The following is a 12,500-nucleotide window of genomic DNA, read 5'->3' as shown; positions in this document are numbered from 1 at the left end:
ATATGTAAACAAAATTGCTTTGGATTTTGACACACAAGGAATGATAACGAATATATAAAAAATAATGGAAAGTTCCATTAGCTTCTGTAGTGAAAAAAATTATATCCTGAAGGTTGCTATTAGTATGCAAATAATAGTTTGAGTTTACTTCAGCGATATTTGGTATAAACTAAATGGACATGAAAACAAATATCTCTGTAGCGGTTATTGGCATTAATATTGATGACGTCACATAGTTCCACTCGCAAACCCATGAGTACAACTATGCAAATGTTTTGACAAGTTTGTGGACAATGACAAAACCAAAAAAAGCTAATGGTTACTGAATGGGATCACTATTTGGTTACAAAGATAAGCTTTCAAAGAAAACAGCAGTTGTGACGTCAGTCTCGGAGCCAATCACGACTCGTCCAATCGCGGCCAATCACGACTCGTCCAATCTCGGCCAATCACAGGGCTTCCAGAACGAGTCGGTTCCCGCGAGAACTCGGGCCGTGACTCAGCAGAATGGGCTTCAGCAGGTGACTCAGACTCTCGGGCAACCGCCAAGGGATTCCGCCGAGTCACGGTGATGAGCAGGAGGGCTCCAGCAGGCAGGGGCAAGGAGCAGGGAAGGAGCAGTAGGAGCCATGGAGACAGAGAGCGAGGTTGCAAGTCCCAGGTGAGACAAAGAAGTTCTTTTTCGGAACAGAAAACGCAGGATATGATCATCATTGTTATTAGATTGATCATTGTTATGGATATATATTTTGTTGTTGTTGTTGTTGTTATTTCTTGACATTGTTGCTGTTAGTTGTCATTATTCTGGCTGTTTCTCCTTGTTGTTGAGACGAAAAATCAGTATCTGTCATTATCACTATTACCATTAACTTTGATATGGCTATATAAATTAGTATTTTAATAACATTGCTAATATTATACACTGTGGTTATCATTTCCTAGTTAATATTATTATCATGACCATCATTATTTTTACAATATTAGTAGTAGCATGAGTGATTGCTATGCAAGGCGGAACTTGAACTATTTTTAGACGATATAGATATGTGGTAGAAAATTGTTGGCCTTTGTCGATGCTCCGAAGATGTGTAGGCCGCGGCGGTTGCTTGGGTCACTTCAGGTTTGATATTTATTTGTTTTCTTTTGCTTCCACGTGCTGACTTTTATAGCAGTTAGTGTAATTCTTTATAAGGCAATATCATAAATTGTCATCACCGCTCACACACACACGTCATTCACACGAAGAGTGAGAGTGTTATGAGATTCTGTGTGTGTGTGTGTGTGTGTGTGAGAGAGAGAGAGAGAGAGTGAGAGTGTGTGTGTAAGAGAGAGATAGAGAGACAGTGTGAGAGTGTGTGTGTGTGTGTGAGAGAGAGAGAGAGAGAGAGAAAGTCTGTGTGCGTGTGTGTGTGCGCGCGTATGTGAGAGAGAGAGAGAGAGAGTGAGAGTCGGTGGGTGGGTGGGGGCTGGGGGTCAGGCACATCTGAACAACTTGAAATCTTACGATCTCTTTCCTCTCTCCCTCGGACACCGACAGCTGGTTCGGGAGTTGGCTGCGATGGTGCCCCACGTCCCTCAGTCTGCTACGAGAAGCAGAGAAGATGTTGCTGTCAAGTAAGTTTCTCCTAAACTCATGGAGAAAGGAATATGTGACATATTTATAAGGATTATATATGAGGAGATATTTTCTAGAAGTATTCATAATATGACATGTAATAGTATTGTCATGCACCATAAATATTCTTCATATTTAGGAGATAATGTCATTTGTAACCTTGATTTTGCAGACCTAAAGAGCTTGTACAGAGGGCGTTACGTGAACGTGGGCTGCACGGTGGGCACAGAGGACTCGCACATCTGGACTCTGAGCTTTAACGAAGAGTCACCCAAAATCCCCCTGGTGCTTCTGCATGGTTTTGGGTCCGGGGTGGGCTTGTGGTGCCTCAACTACGATGCGCTGGCAGCCAAGAGACCCATCTATGCCATAGATATCGTTGGTACGTGGTTGCCTGTTAGTAAGGGGCTGACTGCAGTCAGGTGCAGGGGGCGAGAATTGGGCTGATGTGCAGGATTGAATTACATTTCCTTGTATGATTTCTTTTTTGTGTGTGTTTACATGAGGTGGTCTGTTCTGAATGTGAACCTGTAGTGCATGAGGTTCACTCATGTGGATTTCGCTTTAGACAAGTTGGAGTACTCATTTAGGAGAAAGTCAGAAGGCCAGAAATATACCATAGCCATTACCTTCCTTCTAACATGACTCGCCTGGCTTTTTTCAATAGGTTTTGGTCGCAGTTCCCGACCACAGTTTACGCGAGACCCCGTGGAAGCTGAGAGGGAGTTCATCACGACCATCGAAGCATGGAGGGAGAAGATGAACCTGGAAAAGTTCATTCTGTTGGGTCATTCCTTTGGTGGGTTCCTGGCCGCCTCCTACGCCATCAAGCACCCTGAGAGGTAAGGCAGATTCAGGGTTTATGCGAGAAGGAAAGTTCTCTCTCCCTCTCATTCTCTCCCTCTCCCGCTCTCACCCTCCCTCTCTCGCTCTCCCTCTACTCCTCTCCCCCTACTCCTCTCCCCCTCTCTCATTCTCTCCCTCTCCCGCTCTCTCATTCTCTCCTTCTCCCGCTCTCTCATTCTCTCCCTCTCCCGCTCTCACCCTCCCTCCCTCTCTCTCCCTCTCCTCCTCCTCCTCCTCTCCCCCTCTCTCATTCTCTCCCTCCCTCCCTCTCCCTCTCTGTGCTTGTGTTCCAGTTTGTGGATTTGGTTTTCAACCCCAAACCCTCGTCCTCCCCCAGGGTGGCGCACCTCATCCTGGCCGACCCCTGGGGTCTCCCCGAGCGGCCGCTGTGGGTGCGGGCCCTAGGGGTCCTCCGCCAGCCCTTCAACCCGCTCGCCATCGTCAGAACAGCCGGCCCCTGGGGTGGGTGCTCGTCACTCTTCATTCACATAGGGATACGTGTTCAGTGCAGGTCACAAACCTGAGCAAATCAAAATAGAGGTGTTATTTGTATGGATATCCAGTGAGACATGGAATAGATTGTGTCCTAAAATGTTTTGGGAAAACTATTGTGTATATATATATCTCATGATAGTTTCATTTCCCTCAATTCCAGGTCCAAAGTTAGTCCAGAAAGCCCGGCCAGATCTTATTCGCAAGTTTTCGGGCGTGGTGAGGGATTCGGAGGAAGCGATTCCGAACTACCTGTACCACTGCAACGCGCAGACTCCGAGGCAAGTCTAAGGGCACCACGAGACAGTGTGCCGCTGGGTGGCGCTCCTTCGGGACGAGGAATGTGCTTGCCTGTCTTCCTGCTGTGTCCAGAATATAGGTGCTTGGCTCGAAAGGAGTGCTAGAGTATATTAGATGTTGTGCCTGCAGATCTATTCTAATGTCTGAATGCGCCACAGCGTTACCAGATGAAAGCCTAGGGTGGCCGGAAGCATCTAGCACCAGATGCTTCCGGCCACCCTAGGCTTTCATCTGGTAACGCTGTTATACAAAAGCATGTTGCCTACGAGGGAATTTATAGTTTTTTACTGTTTGTTCTTGTTGACTGACCTAGTACAGCCATTCACTTCTATAATCTATTAAGTCTTATTTTTATTTTCATTGGCGTTGTTGAAAGCTTTTGATGATTGTTGTTTTTCCTTAAATCTAAAGAGTAGGCTGGAAGGACAGGTTCAAGCAGACAAGAAATTAAACAATGGCTAGGCTCCCTGATACAGCCGCCGCAGCAACTTACAAGGCAAAACAACATCTGTTTCCGCTTTCTTCTCACTCTCCATCTATCTCTTTTCTTTTTTCTCTCCGCATTCAAAAAACGGAAAATCCTGTCAGTATTCGTTGATTCTACTGCAGCTGAAGCATCTTTTTCTATTTATTTTTTATCCATTTCTTCCTGTCGGTCCAGCGGTGAGTCGGCTTTCCACGCCCTCATGGCCGGCTTTGGCTGGGCAAAGCATCCGATGATCCACCGAATGGACTCGCTGAGGAAGGAAGTCCCGATCAGCCTGCTCTACGGCTCGAGGTCCTGGGTGGACCGGGATCCCGGTTTCCAGATCAAGTGCACGAGGCAGGACTCGTATGTCGACGTAGTGGTGAGTCTCGTGCTTTGGGAAGAGGGAAGGGAGAGGCTTGACTTTGCCATATACGACGTTGAGTTGAAGCTTAATGTTAAGGGTAAAATGAGGGATTTTGATATTTTACGCATCTTTGTTTACCTCTGGTATTGGAGGATTGGTTCCACATCACGTTTGGGACGATGTGCGTGCCTGAGTGTGTTCCCTATGAGTCCTTCCCCCTCTAACCCCCTCTTCTGTTGGCAGGTCATCAAAGGCGCAGGTCACCATGTGTACGCAGACAGAGCAGAGGTGTTTAACGAGCTTGTGAATTACATTGGAGACAATGTAGACAACGGCACACTGCCCAAGAAAATGAGCATGAACCCAGATTTAGTGGAAGGGGAGGAGGCCAGAAATGCCGGCGTCACCTTGACCAATATGCTGAATGTTCGCAATGATAACATGCAAGACGTGACACAAGCGACGGTGGAGGACACTGATAATCCAGAGGGAAGTGAGGAGGATGTCACGTGAGGAAAGGCGGAGGGTCCTTGTGGGAGGAGGATTCCGAAGACTCTGCGCTGACCCCAGAAAGGAGTTCCTGAAGCTTCCATTGCGTAAAATGCTCGCAGAATTCTGGTGAATTTTGGATTGAAGCTGGCAACTGATGTTAAGATGTTGTCATGTCTACTACGATTATTATGCTTTCATTTGTATCTTGTGTTGCACAAAAAAAATCAAAATAAATATTAACTACTTTTGAAAAGTTTTGGTCTCGTTTATCAGTCCACACTCCATGCCCTTCTGCTCTAAGAAGGAACCTTAAGTAAGGAGAAGGACGGCGGATTGCTTGCAAGAGAAAAGGTCGGCAACGCATCCCCGCTGCCGTGCTGAGCGGGCGAGAGCAACCTGCCGGGGACTTGGCGTTGTAACAGCAGAGGAGAAGCCGCAGTGTCCGGCAACGCTGCATGGTGTTGAAAGGCTGTCGGCCCAAGCCTTGAGTGAGAGGACGCGGCTGCTGGTGATCACGGCAGCATTGCCAGACGCGCGACGTCGTGGCTGCCGCTGTGGTGGGGGAGTTTAGGCTGATCGTCCGCCCAACGACGGAGGCCTGAGGCCACGTCGGGAGGAGGCCTTTGGGTCGCCGTGATCACCACGTGACGTGGCGCCGCAGGGCAGTGCCGTTGGGCGAGTCACTGTCCAGAGAGGCCACCTCCTGCCTCATCTGCGCAGACCTTGTTGCTGCAAAGTAGACTGTATTTGTGGCCGAGAGGTCTGCTGTGGTCTGAGCTCTTGGCCCTGACATGTCGCCGGTTTCCTCTCCTGGCGCGGTGGCGATCTTCGCCGTGGCGCCAACCGGAGCCATTGGCGTCTTATTTCAATCACTTCCCAAAGTTATTTTCGATTCCCACTTTTTATGACGAAAAGTAATTGAAATGGGGCGCGTCCAACCATAGAGTGGTGCCGGCTTTTCGCGAGGTGTGACAACTTTCTCTCTCTCTCTCTCTCTCTCTCTCTCTCTCTCTCTCTCTCTCTCTCTCTCTCTCTCTCTCTCTCTCTCTCTCTCTCTCTCTCTCTCTCTCTCTCTCTCTCACACACACACGCACACACACACGCACACACACACACACACACACACACACACACACACACACACACACACACACACACACACACACACACACACACACACACACACACACACACACACACACACACATATATATATTGATTGACAATGTGTGTGGGTGAGTGTGTCTTTACTAATGTATATATTTACAAATTGTTCAATGTGAAACCTTAGTGCATGACTACACATATATGTACATGATTCTTGTGTGTTACTGTTATAATTCTGTGTATGTCTTTTATGTATTCATAAGCATGTACAATGTTAAGACTTATAACAATACTTGTTACATAAGGTTCCTTTTCAAGGAAGACTGAATTTAAGAAGTAGTATAATGAACAGGAAAAAGGTGTTTCATTTCATGAGTTTAGTTATTTTGTTTGTGTTGACTATATGGCATCACAGAAGTGAGTGAGCATGAGGACAGTCTGAGTCAGAATGAATAATTGCATGTTTTGACTTTCCTAAATTCTGCAGAATTCAGTATAGGTACTGAATATTAGGAAACCTAAGTTATGATTATTTTTCTCTTTTTATAAGCTTACTTAGTACAAGTCAGTTCTTCTGAGGAAAAGAAAAATCGGGACAAGCCCCCATGTGCATATATTTGTTAATGTTTATTCTTCGACTTTTATATTGAAATGGGATTTAAGACGATATGTCAACCCTGTAATCCAAAGGGACAGAAAATTGTATCAATTAGCTGTATTGTATTTGTACATCTAAAAAAATCAAAACCATTTGTCATAAAACATTTTGGATATGCTCCTTGAGCCGTACTTATCAAATTACTAAGTATTTTGCGAGTCATACACTCATATCCTGTTGAATAACATTCTTATGAGTGGAGCACTAAGGCACTACACAAGAAGTGCCTGTGAGGTCCATTCAGTGAATGGCAGGGTGTGCTGGACTGGATCTATGAGAGGCGAGTGCTGCGCAGACTGGACGAGTTTAGAAACAAAAGTGGCAAGACTGTAAGAGCTCCATTCATTTGAGTCCAACTCCCATGAAATTTAATTCACTAAGAAACTGAGGAAGACTTTGTATTTTAATAAGTAAGGCCCTTGAAAATCAGAGGTCATGGTTAATGTGACACTGGAAATTGAATTATTTTCAAAAACCAAACTGCCAAACTTAATGTTGCAATAGTTATGAACAGGAGTTCTAAATTTACAAAAACACAAAGTTAAATCTCATCTTAGTATTAGAATTAAGCAGTCATATATAAAAAAAGACAAGTATTATCATTTATCCTTTGTTTACTTATTGAGTATTTCTAAGTTTAATTTTGGCAACTGTACATTCAAGTACTGAGTTCTTGAAGAATGTAAATATTATTTGTAATTAAAGTTTTTAATATATATCTTAACTAAATTACTCATCATTTTGCCCATCAAAGGTAACATAACTACAATAAACTTTAAGCTGATACTGCCATCAAAGAGATACTTATCATTTGTAGTTGACAAAAAAAAATCAAATTTAGAAATGAACTTTATTATTCTCTTTCTGAATCAATTCCACGGCACTTCAGTAAGCAAAGTCGAGGGTCAGTAAAATGCTCCAGCTATTTCTGATCTCTATTGACAATAGAAAACCTCCATACAAAATGTACATGACACTGAAAATTCATTCACTTTGTCCTTCACAGACATAATGCATCAAATGGATTGGTCCTGGAACTTTAAAGGGATCACATTGTATTCATTTCTCATCCTATAAAGGGCAAAAGAATCTCTTTAACCTAATTAGCATATCTTATAAAACCTAGTTACTTACATTCAGCTGGCTTTTATAGCAATAATTTATATATAAGGAGCTTCTTGGAGGGAGTCAGTTTATCAGAGTAATATAAAATTTCTTTATTCTACCTCAATTCAGATAATAATCAGCATCGTCAATGTGCCGTCATCACTGAAGAAAAATATCCTATACCCTAGTAAAAATATCTATATTTCGTTTGAAAACATCCAAAATTTAAACTGCAAATGATGAATCATGCTTTTTTTGTTTTGCAAATCAACAAACACTGATAATTGTTCAGTAAGTAACTGGCTTAAATATTACATCAAACCTGACTCTTTCCTTAGTAAACTCAGGACTCTAAGAAAACATGTAAAATGCTGTAATTACAAAAAGAAGTACCTATACAACCAATATAAACCTAATAATAGCATATTCTCAGCGAGGCTTTGACTATAATGGCACAAAAAAGGGGAAAAAAAAAAATAGTGACATGATCTCCGGAGAACTAGGTTTAAACTTCTTCCTTCAATGGCATATTGGAAATATCGGTAATCTATTAGCATTCAGAATATAGTGTGATGTTAACAAGAAATGGAGGGAGATGTTTATTCACTTGTCAGTTAAACACTTCATACCGAAAACCTCTAAAATTAACATCACAGACTTCAGATTGCATCTTTTAATTACAGGAAATCAGAGCTTACTGACACTCTTCCTCTGAATCCCATGATTTGTGATTATATCAAACTGATAGTGTAGATATTTTGATGAAGAAATATTTTGACTTTTAAAACAAAAGTGACAAACTAACATTTTTGCTACCATAAATTTCTTCAGCAGATTTCTTTTATTTAATCTTTAATGAACTCTGTTAATGATTTCACACCTTTTCCATACACAAACTACTTTTAGAACCATCACATACAGCATGACTTGTGATATCAAACTGTGATTATTTTAGAAAGGTACATGAAATGTACACACTAACATTCACAAAGCAACATACTTTGTCAAATTACCATCTGGGTAAGTTCCATGTACACAACGCTGAGATGATTGGACTCTAAGTCTCAATACTGTGTAATGAGCTTGCCCAGGTGTGTTTAGGTTTAAAGCTATTGGTCTCACTGAGATTTGACATTCAAATCTCACTTTCCTTCCTGCTTTCTTCACTGTTTTACAGCCTATAAGAAACTTGATGCACCATGCACTTGAAGTCATGATGCTTCTTGTGAATTAGAAAAATATATGTCTAAACAGAAATATGAATATGAACTGGATTCATATGGTGGTGTTAATAATGTTAAGAGGATAGAGAAGGAGAAAATCTGACTAGATTACATCTGTATGAAGAACATCATAAAGAACAAGAAGATATATCATTCATTAGGTAAAGCCTCAAGTGTACAGTAAGAGAAGTATTGTGCAATAATCCCTCAATTTACCAGAATACAGAGCAAGAGAAGTTTACTCAACCTGAATTCTATTCTGAGTTATTAAAGAACTAAAAATGTGATCTTTTCTTCACATTCTGAAAACATTACAAAGTAAACAGGACCAAAGGGATTTTAAAACAACACAATTTTTTGCTCTTTTAACAATGCCCTGAAGACAGCTTCTGATACACTCCTAGTTAACTATTAATGTTACATGCAATCTTTCTGTAACTTTTCATGCTAGGAGAAACATGCTAAGAATTATACAAAAAGAAAGTCTTAAATTTTCCATTGTGTTTTAATTATCTATTTGTAGAGGTTTTGTGTGATGTGGAAAATGCTTCAGGGGCATTCTGCTAAATGAAAAGGTTGGGAAGCACTGGTCTATGGGATGATTTGCATTCTTGTTCCCAATGCCTAACCCCTACAATCTGGATGATGTGACCATTGCATCACAAAAAACTGGCTTTAGGAAGATAGGACATGACAATGCCATCATGGGAAAATTTGGCTGTTGGCCAGGTGATGAAAACTTTTGGCTGAAAGCCGGGGTGATAGCACTCCTTGAGTGCTCTTGGAGGGTGATTAGACTCCTTTGGGGTTTAGGAAGGGGCTTTTACATAATTTCCATCAATAAATGAAGGTGGAATAATGTCTGTGAGCCATGACTGGAAGAGCAACGGCTCCAGGGAGGATGCTCTTTTATTCCAGCCCATAATGACTGGCAGCGTAGGTTGTATTACAGAAAATTTAATATTAAGAAGAAAATAATGCAAATAACATTATTGCACTGAGCTTCAGACTTCCTAGAGATGATATGAGTCTGTTCAAGGAAAATGGCCTATTACCATCTAGATAAAGCAAATCAAAACAAATATAGTCCTTGGAAAATGGCATAAAAAAATAAATAAAACTACTCATGCTGAAAAAGACAAAATGACATTGCAAAGGGGCGGTATGGGGTCTTGTCGCCAGACATGAGTGTTTGTTTGTGCCCAGCCTACAAGTCACTCACCCAGCACATTGTCCACTCACATAAACACACTGCCTGTATTCTGGGCCACATGATGGCAGTGAAGCATCCAGATCCAATGGGTTAAAGCCTTACAAGCTATAACATAACTATTGTTTTCATAAAATGGGATACACTTTGCTTATATATTTTCCTTTTGGTCCCTTACACCTGAACTCTGCTAAACTGAGGGATTGTTGAACATTGTTTGGCAGTGACTAGTATCCTGTTATCCTTTAACTGGTACTTTCTAGTTAAGAGTTATCTCCTTCAACTCATATCAACCTCGTGCTTTTGTAGTAAACCTGCTGATGTGCAGATGCAAATGGATACCATCTTGACTGTCTCCAATACTGCCTACACTGATTATAAAGTCTACTGAAAAATCAACACTGTACTCTTAATTGCGAGTTACCTAAAGAGCTAGATATTCTAAAACACTATTTATATTAACTATTCACTACTATTTACATTTATATTGTCATATAGGCTTTGCATTATTTCAGTACCAACCTGATTCAAATGATTTTTTTTCTCTATGGTTTAGAAATCAATATAATCGAATGGAACTGTTAACATGGTCACTCCATGGCAGTACCATTTATTTTTATCACTTTCAAAACCATGTACAAAAGATTAAATCACAGAAAGCTGGGCTTATTCATATTCAAACCCACATTCCAAATACTTAAAATATTATTATATAAAAAACAACATTTACCTAGAAAACAACATATCTTAACTTTCCTTTTCATAGAGAAAAAATCAAGACTATATATATAAAATTCTTATGGTAACATGATTGTTAATCACACACATTCAGGTAATCTATACCTCTTGAACTGCAGTTAATACAAAATATTAATTATTTGTTATATCTTTCTTTCTATGAAGAAATAAGTTTCACATAATAATTAATTTTTCCAAGAACTTTTAAGTCCTGATCCCATTACACCCAATAACATTTAACCTCCAACTGGCAGTTTGAACCTCATTAGAAAAATTAATGTATCAACTTACCTAAAACACTCACCACATCATTCACTGACTTTATACAGCGTTTTACTTAGTTTATGCACCACCATTTTAGGACTAGACTCCTCTGGACAGATGCTTTTCAACAGCTTTCTTGGTAAGCTGAAGTTCAGGCTGGTACTTTTTATAAAAAAAAAAAAGGTCTTGAAAGACTGTATTTAAATACATTTTGTGCATGTACACATTAGCACCTGTCCACATTACACGCACGCGCACACACACGCACACGCACACACGCACACACGCACACACGCACACACGCACACACACACACACACACACACACACACACACACACACACACACACACACACACACACACATTGACATAAACATAGATATATATATATATATGCACAAACATGTATGCATGTATGTATTCACACAAATACATACTTTCACACAAACAAATACATGTGCAAACCAAATATTTCCACATGAAATATATACATTCCTTAATACTGATAATAATTTCTAAAGAGGACAAATGGAGAGTAAATCCATTTTTAAAAATAAAAAAGAAAGAAAAAAATACTGAATGCATAGACTCTCCTATGAGACAGGCTGCTGTCAACATCAAAGCGAAGAAGGTGAAGACGTCCCATTCATGAAATCTTCAACTATATGAAAATTACATATATAAGAGGGTTTCTGTAGACTCCCAGCACTTTTGCCTGGTCTATCATTTTTTTATTAACACTAATGTTGTGCATTTGTAAACCTTCTTTTCCTATAGAAACAAGAACAGACAATAGAGGTAGAAAGAAACGGGGAAAAATTGTAAAAGTGCATAACACAAGTAAGACTGAAATAGCTAATGTTAGTTCTTTTACAACCATTTGAAACAAGCTATTTTCCCAAAGACTTGTTATTAACGTCAGGACTAATATTTGCATAATATATAAATATTGTTAAATAAACCTAATCTATGCATCCAGCTTCTGACAATTTTCTGAATCAACCTATGATTTCCTTTCCTCACACAGCATCCTTCTCACTTTCCTCTGGATTATCAGTGTCCTCCACCGTCGCTTGTGTCACGTCTTGCATGTTATCATTGCGAACATTCAGCATATTGGTCAAGGTGACGCCAGCATTTCTGGCCTCCTCCCCTTCCACTAAATCTGGGTTCATGCTCATTTTCTTGGGCAGTGTGCCGTTGTCTACATTGTCTCCAATGTAATTCACAAGCTCGTTAAACACCTCTGCTCTGTCTGCGTACACATGGTGACCTGCGCCTTTGATGACCTGCCAACAGAAGAGGGGGTTAAAGGGGGAAGGACTCATAGGGGGACACACTCAGGCACGCACATCGTCCCAGACGTGATGTGGAACCAATCCTTCAATACCAGAGGTAAACAAAGATGCGTAAAATATCACACTTCCTCCTTTCATCCTGAACAACAAATGCTTTGATCTGGATGATGCATCAATTACAGCATGAAAAAATTTGGTATACATGCTGTCAGGGAAAAATTGGCTGTGGTCCAGGTGACACAAACTTCTCATTATGAGCGTTTTCAGCTGAAGGCCAGGATCATAGAAAAGACTCGCCACAAGTATGCAGAGATCC

General features: G+C 40.9%; 2 protein-coding genes across 5 annotated transcripts in view; one reads left to right on the top strand and one right to left on the bottom strand.

Moving 5' to 3' along the window:
- Nucleotides 1–5,610, top strand: part of LOC113828759 ((Lyso)-N-acylphosphatidylethanolamine lipase-like) — a 9,684-nt gene extending 4,074 nt beyond the window's left edge. The window contains exons 1-8 of one of the 2 annotated variants that reach the window (XM_070119852.1): nt 86–661; nt 1,538–1,614; nt 1,788–1,997; nt 2,283–2,457; nt 2,799–2,923; nt 3,117–3,234; nt 3,915–4,101; nt 4,330–5,610. In XM_070119852.1, coding sequence (XP_069975953.1) covers nt 630–661; nt 1,538–1,614; nt 1,788–1,997; nt 2,283–2,457; nt 2,799–2,923; nt 3,117–3,234; nt 3,915–4,101; nt 4,330–4,599 — 1,194 coding nt within the window. In that variant the 5' untranslated portion in view covers nt 86–629 and the 3' untranslated portion in view covers nt 4,600–5,610. Of the gene's footprint in view, nt 1–85; nt 662–1,537; nt 1,615–1,787; nt 1,998–2,282; nt 2,458–2,798; nt 2,924–3,116; nt 3,235–3,914; nt 4,102–4,329 lie in introns of those variants that run through there. The other variant, XM_070119853.1, reaches the window with a different exon arrangement.
- Nucleotides 5,611–7,177: 1,567 nt separating this feature from the next.
- The window catches only part of LOC113828765 ((Lyso)-N-acylphosphatidylethanolamine lipase), a 25,150-nt gene continuing 19,827 nt past the window's right edge, over nt 7,178–12,500 (bottom strand). For all 3 annotated transcript variants that reach the window (XM_027381778.2, XM_027381779.2, XM_027381777.2), the window contains exon 8: nt 7,178–12,175. In XM_027381778.2, the coding sequence (XP_027237579.1) occupies nt 11,906–12,175 (270 nt within the window). In that variant the 3' untranslated portion in view covers nt 7,178–11,905. The remainder of the gene's footprint in view (nt 12,176–12,500) is intronic.

The sequence above is a fragment of the Penaeus vannamei genome, unplaced genomic scaffold (genome assembly GCF_042767895.1).
Source record: "Penaeus vannamei isolate JL-2024 unplaced genomic scaffold, ASM4276789v1 unanchor816, whole genome shotgun sequence".
In the NCBI taxonomy this organism is placed as follows: Eukaryota; Metazoa; Arthropoda; class Malacostraca; order Decapoda; family Penaeidae; genus Penaeus; species Penaeus vannamei.
Note: the sequence above shows the minus strand (reverse complement) of the source record. Positions and strands in the feature narration are given on the sequence as shown.